The sequence below is a fragment of the Gymnodraco acuticeps genome, unplaced genomic scaffold, assembly GCF_902827175.1.
Source record: "Gymnodraco acuticeps unplaced genomic scaffold, fGymAcu1.1, whole genome shotgun sequence".
NCBI classification, from domain to species: Eukaryota; Metazoa; Chordata; class Actinopteri; order Perciformes; family Bathydraconidae; genus Gymnodraco; species Gymnodraco acuticeps.
This window is the reverse complement of record NW_022992232.1, coordinates 2249101-2268889: the sequence shown is the minus strand read 5'-3', so window position 1 is coordinate 2268889 and position 19789 is coordinate 2249101. Positions and strand designations below refer to the sequence as shown.

The 19789-nt window shown below is 40.6% G+C and overlaps 1 protein-coding gene across 1 annotated transcript; it reads left to right on the top strand.

Moving 5' to 3' along the window:
- The first annotated feature begins 209 nt into the window (after positions 1-209).
- Positions 210-19035, top strand: LOC117539874 (excitatory amino acid transporter 3-like). The gene is made up of 10 exons (XM_034206229.1): positions 210-340; positions 5177-5279; positions 5430-5472; positions 5559-5621; positions 5707-5888; positions 6769-6876; positions 7617-7739; positions 17679-17813; positions 18219-18329; positions 18882-19035. The coding sequence occupies exons 1-10, from the start codon at positions 220-222 to the stop codon at positions 18961-18963; spliced, it is 1071 nt and encodes a 356-aa protein (XP_034062120.1). The 5' UTR covers positions 210-219; the 3' UTR covers positions 18964-19035.
- Positions 19036-19789: the final 754 nt, after the last annotated feature.

Genomic DNA, 19789 nt, shown 5'->3' with positions numbered 1-19789 from the left:
AATAAACAGATACATAAAAGAGGTAAATGGTAATCAAGAAAAGATAAAATAACAAACCAAATAAAAAAATAAAAAAACCGTAAACACCCAGTTATGATTAAACAATTTCATCCCTTGTATCTTGGTGAAATTAATGTAAGATTTAAAACCTTTTAAGTTTGGTTTTCATGTGTGTTGTCATTGTGTTATTTTCCCACAGGGATTGCATTTGGCTATATAATGGATTACTACGTGGAACTGACAGACATGGACAAACTGTACATCGCCTTTCCAGGAAACGTCCTCATGAGGATGCTGCAGCTGGTGGCGGTTCCTCTCATCGTGACCAGCGTCATTTCAGGTGAGGATGATTCAAGATTCAAAGATTCAAAGGTTTTAATGTCATATGAACATAAGCTCCAGTGTAGAAATGGCAATGGAATTATTCTGACCCGAGCTCCTCCAACGATGCATACGTATATAATACAATTAGGGCTGTCAAACGATTACATTTTTTAATCAGATTAATCACAGCTTAAAAATGTATTAATCATGATTAATCACCATTCGAACTATGTCCAAAATATGCCATTTCTTTATGTATATTGTTGTGGGAATGGAAAGATAAATGAAAGAAGGCGGATATATCCATTTAACATACAGTATCTATGTTTATTATAACATTTGTCTGCGTGTCAAAATGAAAGACAGACCACACTACTATCAATCATCAAACTGTGGGGTCTTAATTCATTATGTGTTGATTTCTATCAACGGGGGAGTACTTCAGGAAAGTCGACTGGGGGGGGGGTGGCTAGTGGAGTACTTCGTGACCACAGAGTGTGAACGTTGTGATCAGCTGTTTTAGCGCAGTTCTCCAGTGAAGGGGGGGAGTCTCCCTCCGCAGCCGGTTGGCGTAGTTTTGGCACAATTCCGTTGTCCAGACCGACGTTAACAGCAGCCCTGTCTGTGCACACGGAGACCGACTCTGTCGTCCGGTGATCTAACCGCCTTCTGGAAAAGCTTCACAAGTACGTCGGTACGCAAATGCGCTTTGTGACATAAGTGACGGTACGCATTTCAGATTACGCACATCACCTGCGTACCAGTTATGTGCACCCTGGCCAACTTGGGGCCCCAAGCGACATTGTGAGATGATATAACTAGTTAGTTAGATAGTTATGATAGGTAGTTCCCTCTGTCAGCAATGTATCAACAACCACACACACATTTATATCAGTATTTCTCTGTGTTGTGGTTGACATGATGATGACTGTTAGGAGTTAAGGGGAGAGGCTGAGCATCACCATGAAATGTGCAAATTGACATACAAATTAATAAAAGGGGAAACAATGCTCCGTTTTTTAGGCTGTAAACTTGAACTGTTATGTAAGCCAACTAGAAAGACAGTCAGTGGCGGCCGGCTCATAGGGGCGCTAGGGGCGCCGCCCCACCTCTTCCCACATACAAAAATATATATTTAAAAACATTTTTTTTTAATTTTATTTAAATTTTTAATAAACAAGGTAAATATTATATAATTGGTATCAGTAAAATGTATAATCTACAATAAAATCTCGTTTAAAATTGTGTTACGACGATGTCTAAAGTTACTGATAAGTCACATGTTTCCTGCCTGGCCTTGCCCATGTGTCATTACCTTTATATTAGGGCCGGGACTTTAATGCGTTAATTAAGATTAATTAATCACACAAAAATTAACGCGTTAAAAAAATTAACGCATTTTAATCGCACTTATTTTTGCACCGCGGAACGTTTCTCACTGGATGAGTTTCAGGCGTACCGATTATACTGGAGCACCAACTAACGTTCATGACTTCAGACAACAACAAACCACAGTGAACAACAGTGGGAAATGTTGTTTTAAAAAAAACGGACGGATGGAAGCGTCGATAAGAGCACGGTTGTGTGCAAATTATGCAAAAAGGAATTCGCATATCACCGCAGCACATCAAGCCTCAAGTATCACCTCAATGCTAAACATATAGCAGCTAGCGTGGAAGCTAGCGTGGACGTTAGCCTCTTTTATCGCGTTCACACCAAAAAGAGCCGGTACTAAAATTAGTTCATGAGAACCTTTTTACCCTCACGAAAGTCCCTGCTAGAGAGCAGGGACTTTCGTACGGCTCTCTTGTGAGAAAAGAGCTATATTTCTGATTGGCTGGGCGGATTGCAAACCACGCCCCGTAAAACTCCCAAAAAGTTTTGTGAAGCCTCCATTTTATTATCCTCGCATTAGCATTATTAGCATTAGCCCAGCGCAGAAATGCAGAGAGACTAACTTATGGCAACACAAAATAAAACATGGGAGCGGTGGAGATGAGGAGGTGTCGGCGTTCTGGCGATTTACTCGGAAGGCTGCTGGGAGTCCCAGCAGCTTCTACTGAAGCCAGTCCCCAACTCCGGGGACTTCCGGCCGGGGACTTTGGGCGGCAGTATACGCCGTGAAGTGGTTTGCGGCCTGCCAGTAAACCCAAAGCAGAAGAAGAAGAAGTGACGTCAGCGGCTTCATTTGCCTAATCCTCCCCCAGGTTCAAAGAGTTCTCATGAACCTTTGTGGGAAAAGTACTGCGTTGTGAATGCGCCTAATGGTATACTAAAATCCATGTGAAAAAAATTGCTTCTCACTGTTCTCAGGTCAAATATTTATATGTGATTTAAAAATGCGATTAATTTCGATTAATTAATTACAAAGCCTCTAATTAATTAGATTAATTTTTTTAATCGAGTCCCGGCCCTACTTTATATATACAGTCTCTATGGTCATTACCCTCTCTCGTCTGGGCGGTAAGAAAGGAGCCCTCAACCAGTGCAGCAGCAGCCACTAGCAGCTGACTGTTGCTATCTGTAAACTATGATGCTGAAATATAATTTCAGCCAATCAGCGTCGTCAAATCTGATGATCACCGGGCGCCAATGTCAGCGCCCGGTCCAGTCTGTGAGTAGTTTGGACACTAGTGACTCTTATCCGGTGGGGTGACGCAGTACGGCAGTAGTTGATGAGGATGGCTTCATGTGCAGGTGGAGTCCCCGCCCAATTCCGTTCAAGAGCTAATCTCCAATCCTTTCGAAAGGAGAAGTTTGGGAGATAAACTGTTGCTTAAAGACCTTGGACCGGACCAACCCGATTTGTATATATCGCAGCAAGCTCGTGAAAAAGACAAAACGTATCAACGAGGCTTCTCACGTAGCTGGTACACCAGAAAGGCATGGTTAGCTGGATGCAAACAGGTAAATGCTGTCTTTTGTTTCCCATGCTTGCTCTTCAAACAGCCGGGGACAGATACGATCTGTTCAGAAACTAGACAAAAGTTAAACAAGTACAAACCACAGACTGTCTGTGTCATGGAGAATACAGTCGCTGGTTTATTTATGTCTGGATAGGCCGTTGTTGTGAGTGTGGACATTCGGAGCATATACTGCGTTAGCTTAGCCAAGCTCCATTTAGAAAACACGCATTTTAAAAGGGTTTTTCGCCTGCCGTCTGTCTGCAGACTTGTCAAAGCGTTAATTCATGGTTTTTACTAACCGGTATCAGTATGTTGTTAATTCGGCATCATTTTGAAACGTGTATTACAATTAAATCACGGTAAAATATGTTCATCTGGTTGTAGTTGTAGCCCCCTTGCCAGCGATTATCTCTCTAGTTTAGCATACTCAGCCCGACTCAGCCTGGTTGTTCCTAGCCCTAGAACCACGATTTTATGGGGCCAGAAAAACTGTGAATTAGGACCCGCTAGCCAGTACTAGGCCAAGTGGAAATGCAACCAAAAACGGGCCCCGCACGGCTCGGCACACTTAAAGCGAGCTCCGCGCTGCACTGGAAACGTGCCATTACATCACCAGAAGTCCTAATTTAAGGGGTCATTTCTCCCAAAACAATTTTTTTTACTCACTATATCAACAGCCCCACCAAAAATATGTTCCACCAGCCGCCACTGCAGACAGTGTATCACTCTTCCTCCTGTACATTAGCAGATAAAAGGCATCACATACTTGAATGAATGGTAAATAAAGAATGCTGGAAATAACTGCATCTCCATTAGCCTATATGCTATGCAGAGACTGCCTTCTTCATGTCGTGAATTGCAGCTGATGTTTCATGGCAATTGGCAATTTGACTTATACAACATTCGCAAGTTGTACATTTGACTCATACAATAACCCACCTTCGAGAGAGTGATGCTCTAGTTTCTTCATGTTTTGTTTTTTGTGCCGGACTGAAACTGTCTTTTCACCGACATCTCTTCACCTGCACTAGTGGCCGTATCAAAGCCGTGATTGGTCAGATGTCGATTCATTGCAACGGTGTCGGGTTACAGACGTGCTCCGTTTGTCACCTCTCACTCTCGCGTGTCAGCAGGGGGTGCGCGGAGAACTGCGCACAGCAGCTGAGGCCCTCTGGGCGGGGCCCCCTGCGCAAGGCGGGGCCCCATGCAGCCTGCGTGATTGGCCTGTAGGAGGGGCGGCCCTGTGTGCACCCCTACTACAGCAAAAGTATTCTCCGTCGGGACTTCCTGCAACAACAGCAAGCCGTTATCTTGATTCTGATTGGCCAGAAGACATTATCAAAGATGTTCTATTGAGAAGACGATCACTACGTGACAAAAGTTTTCAAAACCGTTTCTGGTCTTCGGTATTTCCAGACAAGTGGCTACTGAAATCAATCTTACTAACTGCTGTCTGTGCAATTTACTCCGCGCGAGTTGGCAGACTTTATTTTGCTTACTTTAACATCATTTTTCATGGTGGGGCTAAGCCATTTCTTGGTATGGGTGTAGCCTACCCCAGCCATACCCTGGCGCTGCCACTGGTGGGATGTATGGGACGGGCCATGCTGCACATGCGTTAAATGCGTTAAATATTTTAACGCAATTAATTCAAAAAATTAATTACCGCCGTTAACGCGATAATTTTGACAGCATTAAATAAAATACAAATAAAAAATAGTGCAATAAGTCTATATACTAGTAAATAGAATATGATATATACAAGAACAGAATGTACAATTAATATATATAAAATATAGTTTTTAGAATTTTTTTATCTTTTTTAGTTTTTTAAAAAGAAATACTAATTACTGTACCTTTATACACCAAAGTAAATTCCTTGTAACGACTTTGCAATAAACCCAATTTGCATTCTATAATGTTTTAAATGAATTATTTTTCCCCAGGAGTGTCTGGCCTGAGTGTTCACGTCTCCGGTCAGATCGCTCTGCATGCGGCCGTGTACTTTGTCGGGACGACAATCATTGCTGTGAGCATAGGTAAGAGATTGTGAAAAAAAAGGAGAAATGTAAGTACATAAAAAGTACTATCATTATTGACACCATAGGGAGTCCCAAATCATTAATTTATCAGCTGGTTAATTAAGTGGTACAAGCAGGAATATGCACAAAACATTGATTATTCCTTTTTTATTTCTAGAAACCTGTTGCCAAAGAGTATCATCCAGGCTTGCTACGAGCAGGTGTGTTTCTTTTTTCTTTCAGATATAATACGCCATCCATTTCTTGGCTTTCCTGTAAAGTGTAACATTTTCTTTTCTTTTCTCAGTACAAGACCAAGAAGCTGCAGTTTGTAGTTCACACAATGGAGCCGAACTCTAGCGTGCAAACGGTATATTGTTTTCCCTCAACACTGTAAAGATTATTTTGGATGATATACACAGTTTCTTTTGCTGTTTTACCACTTCTTGTTTCAGAACACTACAATGGTTCGGCTGGAAGGTCACTATGTGGAAGGAGTGAACACGCTGGGCCTGATCACATGCTCCTTCTTCCTCGGAGTGACCCTGAACAAGATGGGGGAGAAAGGAAAGATCTTAGTGGAGTTCTTCACCATTCTCCAAGCAACCACCAAATACATTGTCAACATGGTCTTGTGGTAAAGTGAAGCAGCACACTCCCTAACTAATCCTAACCCTAAAAGCTAAGATTCACATCACTTTACCCGCGCATGTTTGACCGCGGCATCATTTTCTGGCTAAGCTACCATCGTAGCTGCTCAGTCCACACTCACAATAACATCATACAGACAAAAATATAGCAGCAAATTAATTCGCCGTGCCATAGACCGTCTGTAGTTTGTAGATTTATAAACACAGATTTTTGTCCCAGTTTTGTTTTGGTTCCCTGATTCAATTCCTGGGCCGATTTCCCGTCTATCTGCATATTTGTGAATGCACCTAGCCCTAAACCCTACAGATTAATATTTTTTTGTATACCACCCTTTTAGAAATGTTTTGAAAATCAGGCATTATCTTAAATATGCGTTTGCATAGATTTCCAGAACAGAAATAAGAATTTTGGATAAAGCCAGGTTCAGTAAAATATTTCATTTAAGGGCAATACACATTATTACACATTAAATCAGAGAATACAGCTGTGAAATAAATATACAAATTAAGATATGAATGAAACTGGAAAGGTTGGTGTTTGCGTCTGATGTAGAGATTTTTGGCTTGGAGAATGAGAAAAACAAATCATTTTGAGAAAGTGGCATTTAAAGATATGTATTATAGAATTCCTACATTTTTCAAGACACTATGATTTTTACAGATGCAAATAGACAAAGTTAGTCAAATAAACACCTAAATGTGTATTCTGTGTGTTTTTCTTTCATGTCATCTAAAAGAAGATTTGGTATTGAAACAAAATAGCCCAAAATCTCAAAGTTGTTCTTCCCTCTACCCGAATAAAATACACAAGACACAATGTATTGAAGTATTCCGCTCCTTTAATTGTATTTCTTGTATTTCCTCCAGGTACCTGCCATTTGGAGTGCTCTTTATGATTGCGAGCAATGTTGTCGAGGCTCGTGACTGGGAAACCACCCGCAAACTGGGAATGTTCATGGCTATAGTTCTTATTGGGTATATATATATATTATTTTTTCAATAATCTTTGTAGTCAGTCAACACATGCAACAGAATAAACAGTGCCAGTGTAAATAATGACTGAAAAGGCACAAGCAGAAGGATTATGGGTTATCTTTGCCTATTCTTCATTCTCATCAATTGAAGTTACCCCACTAAATAAACATTAGAAAACTAAATAAAAAACAAGTGTTACTCACAAAATAAGCAATGTGCAAAATAATGTAAGACAATAAATGACAACATAGTCAGTCTATATTAAAAAAACAGTTTAGTGTGCTTTTTGTCTCTTTTTTGGCAAACAATTACTAATAAACTAGAGCATCTTTAACCATGATTTCGTGTGGCCAAGGATTTAAGAGGCACTGTATCGTTTTACATGTTATTATCAAGTGTGTTTTACTACAATGTTATCAATTGTATTAGTGTTTCATTACCATTTTAACAATATTGTAATTTATTAACCTGTTGTTATCATGTGACTATTATAAACATGATAATAATATTGTATTTTTTTATATGTTATCGTCATGTGTCTTTTATCAACATTATATCAATATTGGATTTTTATTGGATGATATGTTTGTATTAGCATGATATCAATGTTATTATCACGTGTGCTTTCTTAACATGATATCAATCTTTCCTTTTTGAAATGTCAGGGTTATCGTCGATCCCCGTACATGGTGACATGGTGTTTGTGTTCAATGTGCACATTGTGCACTTGTGTGTTTCAGCCTCGTCCTCCAGGCCTTCATTGTCCTGCCGACGATTTATTTCCTGGCTGTGAGGCGGAACCCCTTTCAGGTCTACCGCGGGGTTTCAACATCCTTACTGACCGCGTTGCTCATCTCCTCCAGGTAACAGGACATTCATACCTCTGTGATCCTCACCAGTCATTATTTTAGCATTTATTTTCAAAGCTGCAAAAGAGGATTGTAATTCCATGCTGTGTTGGAATAAGTACTCATTACAATAAAAAAATACCCTATTACAATAAATAGTCCAAAAATCGAAATGTAAGTATACTATAAAATCACAAAACTATCAAGGTAGTTTAAAGGTCTCCTATCATGCAAAATGCACTTGTTGATGTCTTTTATACATACCATATGTGTCCCCTGTGTGTCAGGGAACTCACAAAGTGTCAGAAAACAAAACCTTCTCTCTTTTCCTCCATACCCAAATCTCTAAAAATGAGGGTACAGATTTGCTGCCGATATGACGTAATATCTTAATAAAGGTTTATCTTCATCTACATATCGGAAATGTGGGCTGGCTTTACGGCCACGGCCCTATCAGAAACGTTGCTATCAGAAACAATGCCCGACGTGTTTTGGACATAATATGGTCTTTGTTTACATTAGCAAGCATCGCTAACACTCAGAGCTAACCTGTACTGGAGAGAGTATGTGTAAAAAAGCAGGATATAAAAAGGCAGTGGCGGTTCTAGACCAATTTGACTCGGGGGGCCAGGCTGGGGCCAGTTATTTTCTGAGGGGGGCACAATAAATGCAGGACGAAAAAGGCAAAGACAGTATGAAGTAATTGTGGATAAAAAACCAATGCAATAGAGTTATTGGTATTTGTTTCAGTACACATATTTATTTCAGATACAGCGTTCGTACGGGTGCTGGAAATCCTTGAAAATGCTTGAAATTGTACGAGCTGTTTTGAAGGTTTGAAAAGTTTTAGAATTTTGGGAATGGTGCTTGAATTTGGGATAAAGTGCTTGAAATTGTACATGCTTTACTTCGCGTTTTAGATTAAAAGAAAAAGAAAAAAGTCGGAACAGGCTTAATTGCTTTGCTTTTACATAAAACAGCTCTGCTCCGGCCTTCCCGCGCCATGCGCGTGACCGGCAAGGGTTTTTGTTACGTGTGACCTGGGCATTCTGATGAGAGTGATAGATGACAGTAGTATGCCAGGAGGTTGCAGTTTCAACGAGCGTTGGCTAGCAGAAGACAAGCCATGGCTAAGACGAGGATCAAGCCCACGAGTAGCCTCCTGCAAAGTGTGCAAAAAATAACGATGGGAGAGTCTGCGCTGACAAGCCACATGAAAGGTACGCCGTAGAGCATTTTAGATTAGGCTAACGGACCGGTGCATGTTACGTTTGTCCCTTCTCTTGCGTTAGGGCATACCCCCCATGCTATTTTCGGTCAAAATTGACCGGTGTGTTTTGCACAGTGATATCTCATCTCTGGAACCCCTTATCCAATTTTGATGGTTGACATCTCATTTGAACAGTCAAATCAAGTAGAATCAAGGGATGACAGACACCAGGGGTGAATTTCATACTATTTTTGGCAGTAAGTTCAAAGATAGTGCTTATTTTACATTACTGTATATTATAAAATTGCTTGCCATGTCGGCTGTGTTTACTGGAGATGGAAATGATTTAGTTAGTGTTGTAGCTGAGATTATTCCCGTTCCAATGATGTATGGGATGTATTGATTTGATACAAGCAAGCCAGTGTTTCATGTCATGGTCTGGACCCACCGGTGGGCCCATCAAATTCAGCATTCACCGTGATGAATATAACATAAGACACTGATACTGTTTTCCTCAATGAACATTTATTGAAAGAGAAATATACCATAACAGAACGTGTGTGTTCACGTGTGTTCACGCACATAGTTGGCAATGCAAAATTGTGGAATGTCACCTCAGGCTCCTCTCCCTCAGGGGCCTCTCCCTCAGTCAAGGGCCTCTCCCTCAGGTGCCTTTTCCTGGTCTGTTGTAGGCTCATAGAAATGGAAGACAACAGCGATCCAGACTGAGACATCTTCCTCTATCTCCTCTTCATCTTGTTCAATCTCCTCTTCATCTGGTTCAAAAATGTGTCCAGAGCCCAAATGTGAGAAAGGCACAAATATAACTGCTTGAGAGCCAGTAAGGGAGGCGCATTTAGCGCAAGAAAGTGAGAGGTTTGTGTTTCTTGAGGGGCACAGAGCGCACCTGTGAGAATACATTGATTGTATTATACAGCGCGAGAAAGGGAGAAGTTCCCGTAACGTGTGTGTGTATATATAGACGTTTTCCATCTGCAGGATGAACATAATACACTCATACCCATTCATTTTCTATGGCGGTCAAATCTTACCGAAAACGTCAAGGGTGTTTCACTGTTGAATAAATCACTCAAAATTCAATGCAAGTGGTGATCATCAAGTGTATATGTTTAGAGGCCTAGTGTGGAGGATAATATATGGTATTGAGGAAATTGGATGAAAAACACAATATTTATGATTAAAATAAAAGTCATTCGGTCACTTTTGACCCGAAACGCAAGAGAAGGGTTAAGCTAACGTTAGCAAGCTGAATAGCGAACTCGATGAGGGATAATAATAATTGCAGGGGACAATCATTTCAGAGGAGCGCACCTATGTTATGTGCGTTACAGTCGCCATCCTCTGGTGTTCAGAGGATGAAGCACTCACTGTTGTAATTCAACCCAGTCTCACGGCATTTCGTGTTATAGTCACGAAATATAATCTATTGATTCGACACAAAGCGATTTTAAAAGCAATGTGTTTCTACTGGTAGTATGTTTCGTGCCTAAACCAAATGTGACTTGCTCTATCGAAATCAGTCACATTGACCCGAAGACACATTTTTGTTTGTATTACTGGTCTGGGGGAAGCTCGCGAGTGTTTGTGTGTATTGTGTTTGTGTATCGGGGAAACACTCACAAGAAACACCGGCTATTGTTATGCCTGCTGTGTCGTTAAATTACACCATTCTCCGCTTGTAACAACCGGTGTTTATGTGACCGGTAGTCACTCACGGTAACGCCCACCCATCCAGTGATTCGCTGTTGGTTGGCGCCTCCATTTCCTTTTCCCCCTATTTAGTTAGACGGAGCCGGAAGGAAAAAGGTGTGTGCAACAAGAGGGATCGGCGGAGCAACACGCTCATCTGTTTAGCAACCAGCAGTTAGGTCGTTTAAAGTCCGTACCGTTTGTCTGATCCACCGTCCACCGTCCACCGTCATCCGTCATCATGCACGATAATTATCGGCCCGATAATTATTGGTCCGATATTAGGAATTATGACGTCATCCCGATAAACCCGATAAAAGTATTAATAGCCCCGATAATATACAATATATTTTTTGGGTAAAAAAAAGAAAAAAATACTGCGGTGTGGGTGGATTGGGATGAGGGGCGCTTGTTTTTTACTCGGCTCCTCCCGTTTTGCCAGTACTGTGGTATTAGTGGTTTAGGAAGAGGGGAGTTTTTCACAAATCCAGCGCTCCCTAACTCATGCCTGGCTGTGACTTAAATGGTGTGCGGCCGTGAAGCCAGGACAGTAAACAAACATGTCGTCGGTAGTATGGGACTATTTCAAAGTTTCAGAGTTAGATAGTTCGCTTGCTATTTGTATTAACAAATGCAATGCAGAAGTTCCACGAGGAGGGAAAAAGGCAACGAGCTATAATACTTCCAACCTGATTAGTCACCTGAAACATCGCCATCGCTACGATGGTGTGTTAAAAGTGTACGAAGACGCCTGCGCTGCTAAACTAGCGGCGAATCCAAAGCCAGCTGCAAAGGCACCGGGGCTTTTACCTATCGACGAGGCTTTTGAAAAAGGCAAGAAGTTTGCCAGAGACGACCCCAGGGTTAGTTTTGTTCATAGTAGTAATGCTCATGTCATTTTCTCACTACTAGTCTTTTTTTTACCACCAGGTGTGCAAAAACTACAGGTACATTTAATATATATATATATTATATTATTATTATCGGTTATCGGTATCGGTCTTGAGAAGCAGGAAGTTATCGGTATCGGTTTAAAAAAAAACAATATCGTGCATCCCTACATCATACCCTTCTGTCGCTTCACGTTCCTGGATTATTGTGTACAAAACTGAAAGGAGCCGCTCATCTCCCAACCACCTTAAAAACCAGGACTGGATTTTCAAAACTGACTGGATTGCTAAAACTGACTGACGGCCCGTCTACACTACAGGCATCGAAAAATGCTTTCAACGCTTCGCCCATTCACTTGAATGGGGTGACGTAGAAGATTTTGAATCTTCGCCGAACTGCATTGTGGGGAGCGGAGCATGGCTTTGCAAGCATCGTGAGCATCAAAAGTTGAGCAATGTTCAACTTTTGATGCTCCCGATGCTTTCGAAGCTGACATCAGCCAATCAAATCCCGTTTATGCAAATCCCGCAGTTCATTTCCTCATATTCCAAACGAGAAATTACGGTAGCAAATCACCCGGTTCTTTCCGACCAGAACTATTTACCGGGATACAAACCGGAGGAACCAGGCATGGAGGGAGGTGGGAGAGACAGTGGGTGAAACTGGTAGGTTTTCGCCTGTTTGGGGAGTTTATATCCAGTTTAGTTTGTTTTAACATTGCTATTGCTTTGTATGTCGGGGGCGGGAGATTCATGTGATTGGTTGTTGGTCGCGTTGCTCGCAAAAAATCACCAAGCTTCAGACACGCCCAGCTTCAAGATTTTTGTATGCCTGTAGTGTAGACGGGCCGTGACATTCTCCCGTGGTAATTGACTGTTTTATTTATTTTGAAGAAAACCCGAAGTGGAACATTTTGGATTTAACATTGAACTGTGGGAAGACAAATTGTTTGGGGGGGGTATTCAAAAATACACTTGCTATTTGTGATTATGATTTTGAGTTGTGTCCTTTCTTATATTTTATAATGTCATTCAATGTTGGGTGTTTACAGTGAGATGTGGTTGGAGTAGTTATCTCTTCTCCGCGCCGATCCTATATGAGTTTGCTTTAAAAGAAGGAAAACTCAAAACAACCAGGACGAGGGTTAAACAATAATCTGTTTTAATAATAAACGGTAATAATACAATACACTTCTCAAAGGGGTCAGCCCTCCCCCTGCTCTTGTCCTAATCCCGGGAGAACTTATCATCTTGACGGCAGCAGGAAAGAGACCGGACACAAGGCCGAACAGGCTTTCATACAAGAATAAAACAGGAGGGGTTGGGTCAGCTGGTCATCTTTTCAGGTCATCTCATTGGGAGATGCAAAAGATGCTGTGTCGCAGCGAATCAGCGCGTGCCAGCAGAGAACCCGCAAACCAGCCCCCACACACACACACATTCTTCAGACTTCCCTCTTGGCTCCCCTCCCCCATAGTCTCCTGTCCTGCCCAAAAATGTTTATAGCCATTTTTAGTCCTTACATTTATGAAAGGATAAAACAGAGAAATCAATATAAAACACAAACACAAGTATTGTTTGAACAGTATTCACTTAACTGCTACTATTGATAATTACCAGAGAAACTCAAGGGACCTCTTTTAATATCTGGAAATTGTAACAAGACTTTCTGCCATTTCAAATGTAACACACTTCTTAAATATCAGATGATAATAATCTTCAATGTATACACCTTTGTGCAGACTTACTAAAACTGACTGACTAGCCAAATCTGAAACGTCAGGAGAGAGACCTGACTGGCACCCCAAATAACCTAAATAAGTAAACTGTCACAGTTACAAGCTTCAAAGTTGTATTTATCATCTGAATTTGCCGAAACAAGTTTAATATTCTGAAAGCCAATACTTTGTTTATTTGAAAACAGATGAAAACAAACTGTCCCGGACCCTGTCGTGTTATCTATGATTACTATACGCCTTTACTTAATAAATAATTTCAGCGGAGGGAGGGGAAGCGGCGCTGCGGAAGAGCAGGGTACGAATTGAGAGGTGCCTCTTTTTCCCTTTACAAGCTTCAAAAATGTATTTATCATGAGATTTGGCAAAAACAGTTTCATATTCTGAAAGCCAAGACTTTGTTTATATAAAAACACCCGAATCCTGAAAAACTAGTTATTTTACACAAATACTGTACACGTTTATTTTTGAGCCATTGCGACTTTTGACTGATTTCGATAGAGCGGGTCACAAATAATAACAAATTAGAAGGAAACAAATATATACAGATTTCAGTATTCTGAGCCCCATTTATTTTCCTCACAGACGGCAAAAAAAGCCAGACATTATACGATTTAAAATAAAAACAATAATCGTGGCTTGATATTGAGTAAGAAAATGTTTTTATGAACCCCACAGCTTCCGGTCTTCCAAGACCCAACCTGATAAAAAGACGCAGGCACGAAACATACTACCAATATAAATACATTGCTTTTAAAATCGTTCTGTGTGACACGAAAAAAAAAGGGGAAAATCGTGTTGGTGAACACTAATCAATAGATTACATTTATTTCGTGACAATAACACAAAATGCGGTGAGACTTGGTTGCGTAATTAGACCTTAGCTTGTTAGTATGTTGTTATAAATTATAAACTGAGGATTTGACCGCGTCGCAATGGTTGATACTTTTTGAAACAGGATTTTATATAAAATCTTGAAGTATTATACAAGTAAAACTACATTTTGCTTTAATTCCATGTAATTGTAGAATGAACACAGTCTTCCTTTGAAGATGTATAAATCAGATGTCTTGAGTAGTCAACATTACCTACAAATCATTGTACACATTTGTAAATATTAGTTACCTTTGTGAGTCTATTTTTATACAGCTCTGCGTGATTTTGTGGCTACAATTCAGGCTAATACGCTACCAGAGGTGGAATAAGTACTCAGATATTGTACTTGAGTAAAAGTAGAAATACTGTGGGAATTGCCCACAGTATTGAGTATGTACTTCACTTTGGATAAAAGCATCTAACAAGTAACATGTAATGTAATGTAGTGAAAGTAGAAGTACTCAGATGTTGTACTTGAGTAAAAGTAGAAGTACTCAGATCTTGTACTTGAGTAAAAGTAGAAGTACCAGAGTGTAGGAATACTCTGTTACAGTAAAAGTCCTGAATTCAAAATGTTCCTCAAGTAAAAGTAGAAAAGTGTTATCATCAAAATATAGTTGAAGTCGCGACAGTAAAAGTAGTCATTGTGCAGATTGGTCCATTTCAGAATAATATATATGATATGTTTTATAATGATTGATCATTAAAGTGTTCTCAAAGCTGGTAAAGGTGCAGCTAGTTTGAATGACTTTGTATACTGCAGGGTAGCTTGTGGATTTACTCCAGGTGGAACTAAAGTCTGATTCAACACTTGACTATATTTCACATCATTCATCCACATCTGTAAAGTAACTAAAGGTATTAAATACATGTAGTGGAGTAAAAGTACACCATTTACCTCTGACTTATGTTTACTGCCAACCTACAGTAAAAGTACCTCAAAAATAGTAATCAATAATGTATTGAAAAGTTATTTGGCTGATTATTTTATATTGGCTCAGCCAGGTTATATGGGATGCCCAGTCTACGTTCAAATGGGTCACTCATTTTGAAATATTAAACTTAGTTTTCTTTTCTTTAATTTTTCGTCCTCATGTAGAATGCGATTATTACATTTTATTTCTTTATTTCCTTTTATGTCTTAAGCTTATGTGTGTTGAATTGTTGCAGGAGCCTGGGACATAAAGTTTCAAATCAAAGTTTATTTATTTAGCCCAATATCACAAAACACGTTTGTCTCAGTGTGCTTTACAGATTAACAAACATAGATGACGGTGTAAAATATTATTAAAATTACAAGAAAATTATGAAATACATGATAGAACGTGAAACACAAATAAAATAAATTCAAATAAAACGACATAAAATACATCAAAAGGCAGTACAAATACAATAAAGATAATAAAATAAAATACCATAAAATGTAGTAGGACAAACAAAGGGTATCTCGAACCAGCTCTAACTATAGGCTTTATTGAAAAAGGAAAGTCTTCAACATCCATCTTCTCCCGCTTATCCGTGGTCGGGTCGCGGGGGTAGCAGTTCCAGCAGTTCCAGCAGAGAGCCCCAAACTTTATTTTCCCTGGCGACATCAACCAGCTCTGACTGGGGGATCCCAAGGCGCTCCGAGGCCAGCGAAGAGATATAATCCCTCCACCTGGTCCTAGGTCTACCCCTTGGTCTCTTCCCAGCTGGACGTGCCTGGAACACCTCCCTAGGGAGGCGCCCAGGTGGCATTCTAACTAGGTGCCCGAACCATCTCAACTGGCTCCTTTCGACGCGAAGGAGGAGCGGCTCAACTCCGAGTCCCTCCCTGATGACCGAACTTCTCACCTTATCCCTAAGGGAGACACCAGCCACCCTGCGGAGAAAACCCATCTCGGCCGCTTGTATCCGCGATCTCGTTCTTTCGGTCATGACCCATCCTTCATGACCATAGGTGAGGGTAGGAACGAAAATGGCCCGGAAGACAGAGAGCTTTGCCTTCTGGCTCAGCTCCCTTTTCGTCACAACGGTGCGGTAAAGCGACTGCAGTACCGCTCCCGCTGCTCCGATTCTCCGGCCCATCTCACGCTCCATTGTTCCCTCACTCGAGAACAAGATCCCGAGATACTTGAACTCCTTCACTTGGGGTAAGGACTCATTCCCTACTTGAAGTGGACAGTCCATCGGTTTCCTGCTGAGAACCATGGCCTCAGATTTGGAGGTGCTGATCCTCATCCCAGCCGCTTCACACTCGGTTGCGAACCGATCCAGTGAGTGCTGAAGGTCGCAGACCGATGAAGCCATTAGAACCACATATTCTGCAAAAAGCAGTGGTGCCATCCTTAGTCCACCGAACTGCAGACCCCCTCCCCCATGACTACGCCTCGAAATCCGATCCATGTATATTACAAACAGGATTGGTGACAAAGCGCAGCCCTGGCGGAGGCCAACCCTCACCGGAAATGGGTCCGACTTACTGCCGAGGACCCGGACACAGCTCTCGCTTTGGGAGTACAGAGATTGGATGGCCCTGAGTAGAGACCCCCTCACCCCATACTCCCGCAGCACCTCCCACAGTAACTCCCTGGGAACTCGGTCATACGCCTTCTCCAAGTCTACAAAACACTTGTAGACCGGATAAGCGTACTCCCAGGCCCCCTCCAGGATCCTTGCGAGAGTAAAAAGCTCATCCGTCGTTCCACGACCAGGACGGAATCCGCATTGTTCCTCCTCAATCTGAGGTTCGACAATCGGCCTGACCCTCCTTTCGAGTACCTTAGAGTAAACTTTCCCGGGGAGGCTGAGTAGTGTGATGCCTCTGTAATTGGCACACACCCTCTGATCCCCCTTTTTAAAAAGGGGAACCACCACCCCGGTCTGCCACTCCTTCGGTACTGTTTCCGACTTCCACGCAACGTTGATGAGACCTGTCAACCATGACAGTCCCTCAAGTCTTCAACACACTCTTACAATTTTGGAAACGGTCTGCCTCCTTAAACAAACCAGGAAGTTGGTAACAGAGAAAGGGATAAGATTCCTGTTTTCATTTTTTTATCATCAAAAACCCTACTAATCTGTGTGCGAATGTGTTAGAAAAATATCACATGTCACCGGCTTGAGCTTCAATATCAGGATACATGTATTTATTATCCTTGTAAGAATGGAAGTAGTCATCACATTAAGAGCATTTGGTAGAAATAGTTCCCAGAACAGTGCCCTTCACATGCTTGAGAGGGTGTATCAGTCACAAGATGGAGGAATACCGGTTCAAAGCAGTATACAATGTTTAGTATTAGATTAGCTAATACCCACGTCAGAAATGATCATGCTTGTCATATGTCTATCTCCATAGAGGCTGAATCATCATGTTAATCACATAGCTATTATGCCTAAAACAGTCCTGATGCTCTTCACATCCTGTCATGTACACAGCTACGTAGGGCCTTTGTTATCATGTGCTACTCTGATATTGAAAGAGTACATTCAGTATTTTCCCAACAGCATGTCATAAACCCTTTAAATCTCTGTGTGTGTGTTTGCCCTGCAGAGTGATGTCGGCCGTGTCCAGCCTCGGAGCGGCAGGGATCCCCGCCGAAGGAGCGGTGACCACCCTCTTCGTGCTGTCCGCCGTGGGCCTGCCGGTGAGGGAAGCCTCCATGCTGATGGTGGTGGAATGGCTGCTGTAAGTTTATCATGAGTCATACTTTATTCTCCAACGAGCTGCACTACACATCATCCCACCCACAATAGTGTATTTGGAGTATTTACATTTTTTGCTATTTTGCACTTCTATCCCAATATAATTCAGAGGTAAATTGTGTGCTTTTACTCCACAGCATGTCTTTTTTTACCTTTAGTTACTTTGCACATTTTGATTCAAGATTTGAATTATATTCAACACTTTAGTTACACCTGGAGTAACATTAACTCTGAGTCCTTCCCCCATCTCTAATTAAAGTCAGACATGGATTACTGCAGCTGTGTTTTTCTGCTTCTAATAGTCAATTGTATAAGTACGAGGTAATACATCAAACAGTATTATAGTATGGTTCTGCTTTCATAGTTTACTGTGATTCATGTCTTTCAGAGACCGCCTCAACACCGTCGTCAATGTTTTGGGAGACTGCGTTGGCTTGGCGATGATTCACCACCTGTCTGAAAAGGAACTGGCAGTTATGGACCGCGCGCATGAGGAGAGGTGATCATTTTACATGCTGTGTTTTTGCCATTCCCTTTTTTGTCACAAATGTGTTTTTTATTAGAGTATTTAAAAAAAAAAGAATTTTGTTTTTACATGATCGAGCTTTCCCAACACTACTCTTTTTACGTAAAGCTGTACTAAGTACTGTAAAAGATACAATCAAAATAATAAACAACATTTTGACTTAAATGTGCTTATTCCCACATAATATACAGAAATAGGTGTGAAAATAAAATAACAGAATCTCACAAGAATAATACAATTAAAAGGTTGAAAAAATAAATAAATAAAACTACAAAAAGATAAGAGAAAAAACCAGAGCTTTGAAAAAATTAAGGTATAAAATGCAAGTATCTATTAAAAAAAGGACAACATGAAACACTGAGCAGCTGGCCCTTGATCTCTGCTCTGGATATTTCAGATTGAATGTTCAAACAAGGTCAGCCCTTCAATAAATAAATAAATACGTGAATAAATACTGTACAAGGAGCAACACTGAACATGAACTCTGAAGTGTGTTTGTATCACTAATGACTGTGTTGTGTTTAGTCTGAACAGGACGGCTGAAGCGGCTGCCGAGGATCACCTGAGCTCCGTGGAATCCCAGTACGCCCTGTCGGAAATAGAATAACTCCAAGAGTTCAGCAGCAGGAACAGGGATGATCCAATGATAACAAGTTGTGATATCTCTCTGAAATTTTGTTTGTGTTTTTTAATTTTTTAATTTGTTGAAGCATATTTTGTATTTTGAAGAAGTATTAGTCATAGTAGTTGATCTTTGTCAAAGTAATGTCTTTAATAGCTCTTCAATTTGGTAGAATGTAATATATGTAATCTTTTAATTGAATTCATGTTATATGAAGATATTGGTCAGATTTGATCTAATAGGTGTAGTGCAATTGCATTTAATACAAGTTCTAATGATATAATATTTAGATAGAGCTTTATTGTCTCCCTTGGGAGAAATTTGTCTTGGGCATCAAGATAATAAACATAAAACATTTAGGACAATCAGTCATAGATACAGAACAGAGATCACATATCACATGGCAAAGACACAAACAAGAAACGTACAGAACTTTCCCTATTGCATATATCCCTATTGCATTCATACATAATCAAATATTGCACCTTCCCTACTGCATTCATACACAAATCAAATATTGCACTATATATCAAATTAACTTGTAACATTCCTGTTAATGTAAGAAAACGTTGCTATTTATGTTTTACTTTTTAATCAGAAGGTATCTCCATTGTATAAGCTTGAGGCTTCCTGATCTTTCCTTTCAAATGTCCTATTATTTTTGATTATCTGGATGTCATGCAGTTTAATACATGCGCTAAATAAATAAATGTATAATTAATAAATAAATACATTGCTATGATTAAAACCCCTCTCCAAAAGGAGTTGTTCCATGTAGTTCTTTCCCCGCCTCCTTCTCTTTAGACGCCCC

What these genes read in the sequence shown, in the direction of transcription:
- LOC117539874 (XM_034206229.1), top strand. Translation starts at nt 220, where the DNA reads ATGGATTACTACGTGGAACTGACAGACATGGACAAACTGTACATCGCC. An exon ending in CGTGACCAGCGTCATTTCAG is followed by an intron (nt 341 to 5,176) that starts GTGAGGATGATT and finishes ATTTTTCCCCAG; the next exon opens with GAGTGTCTGGCCTGAGTGTT. An exon ending in GACCGCGCGCATGAGGAGAG is followed by an intron (nt 18,330 to 18,881) that starts GTGATCATTTTA and finishes TGTTGTGTTTAG; the next exon opens with TCTGAACAGGACGGCTGAAG.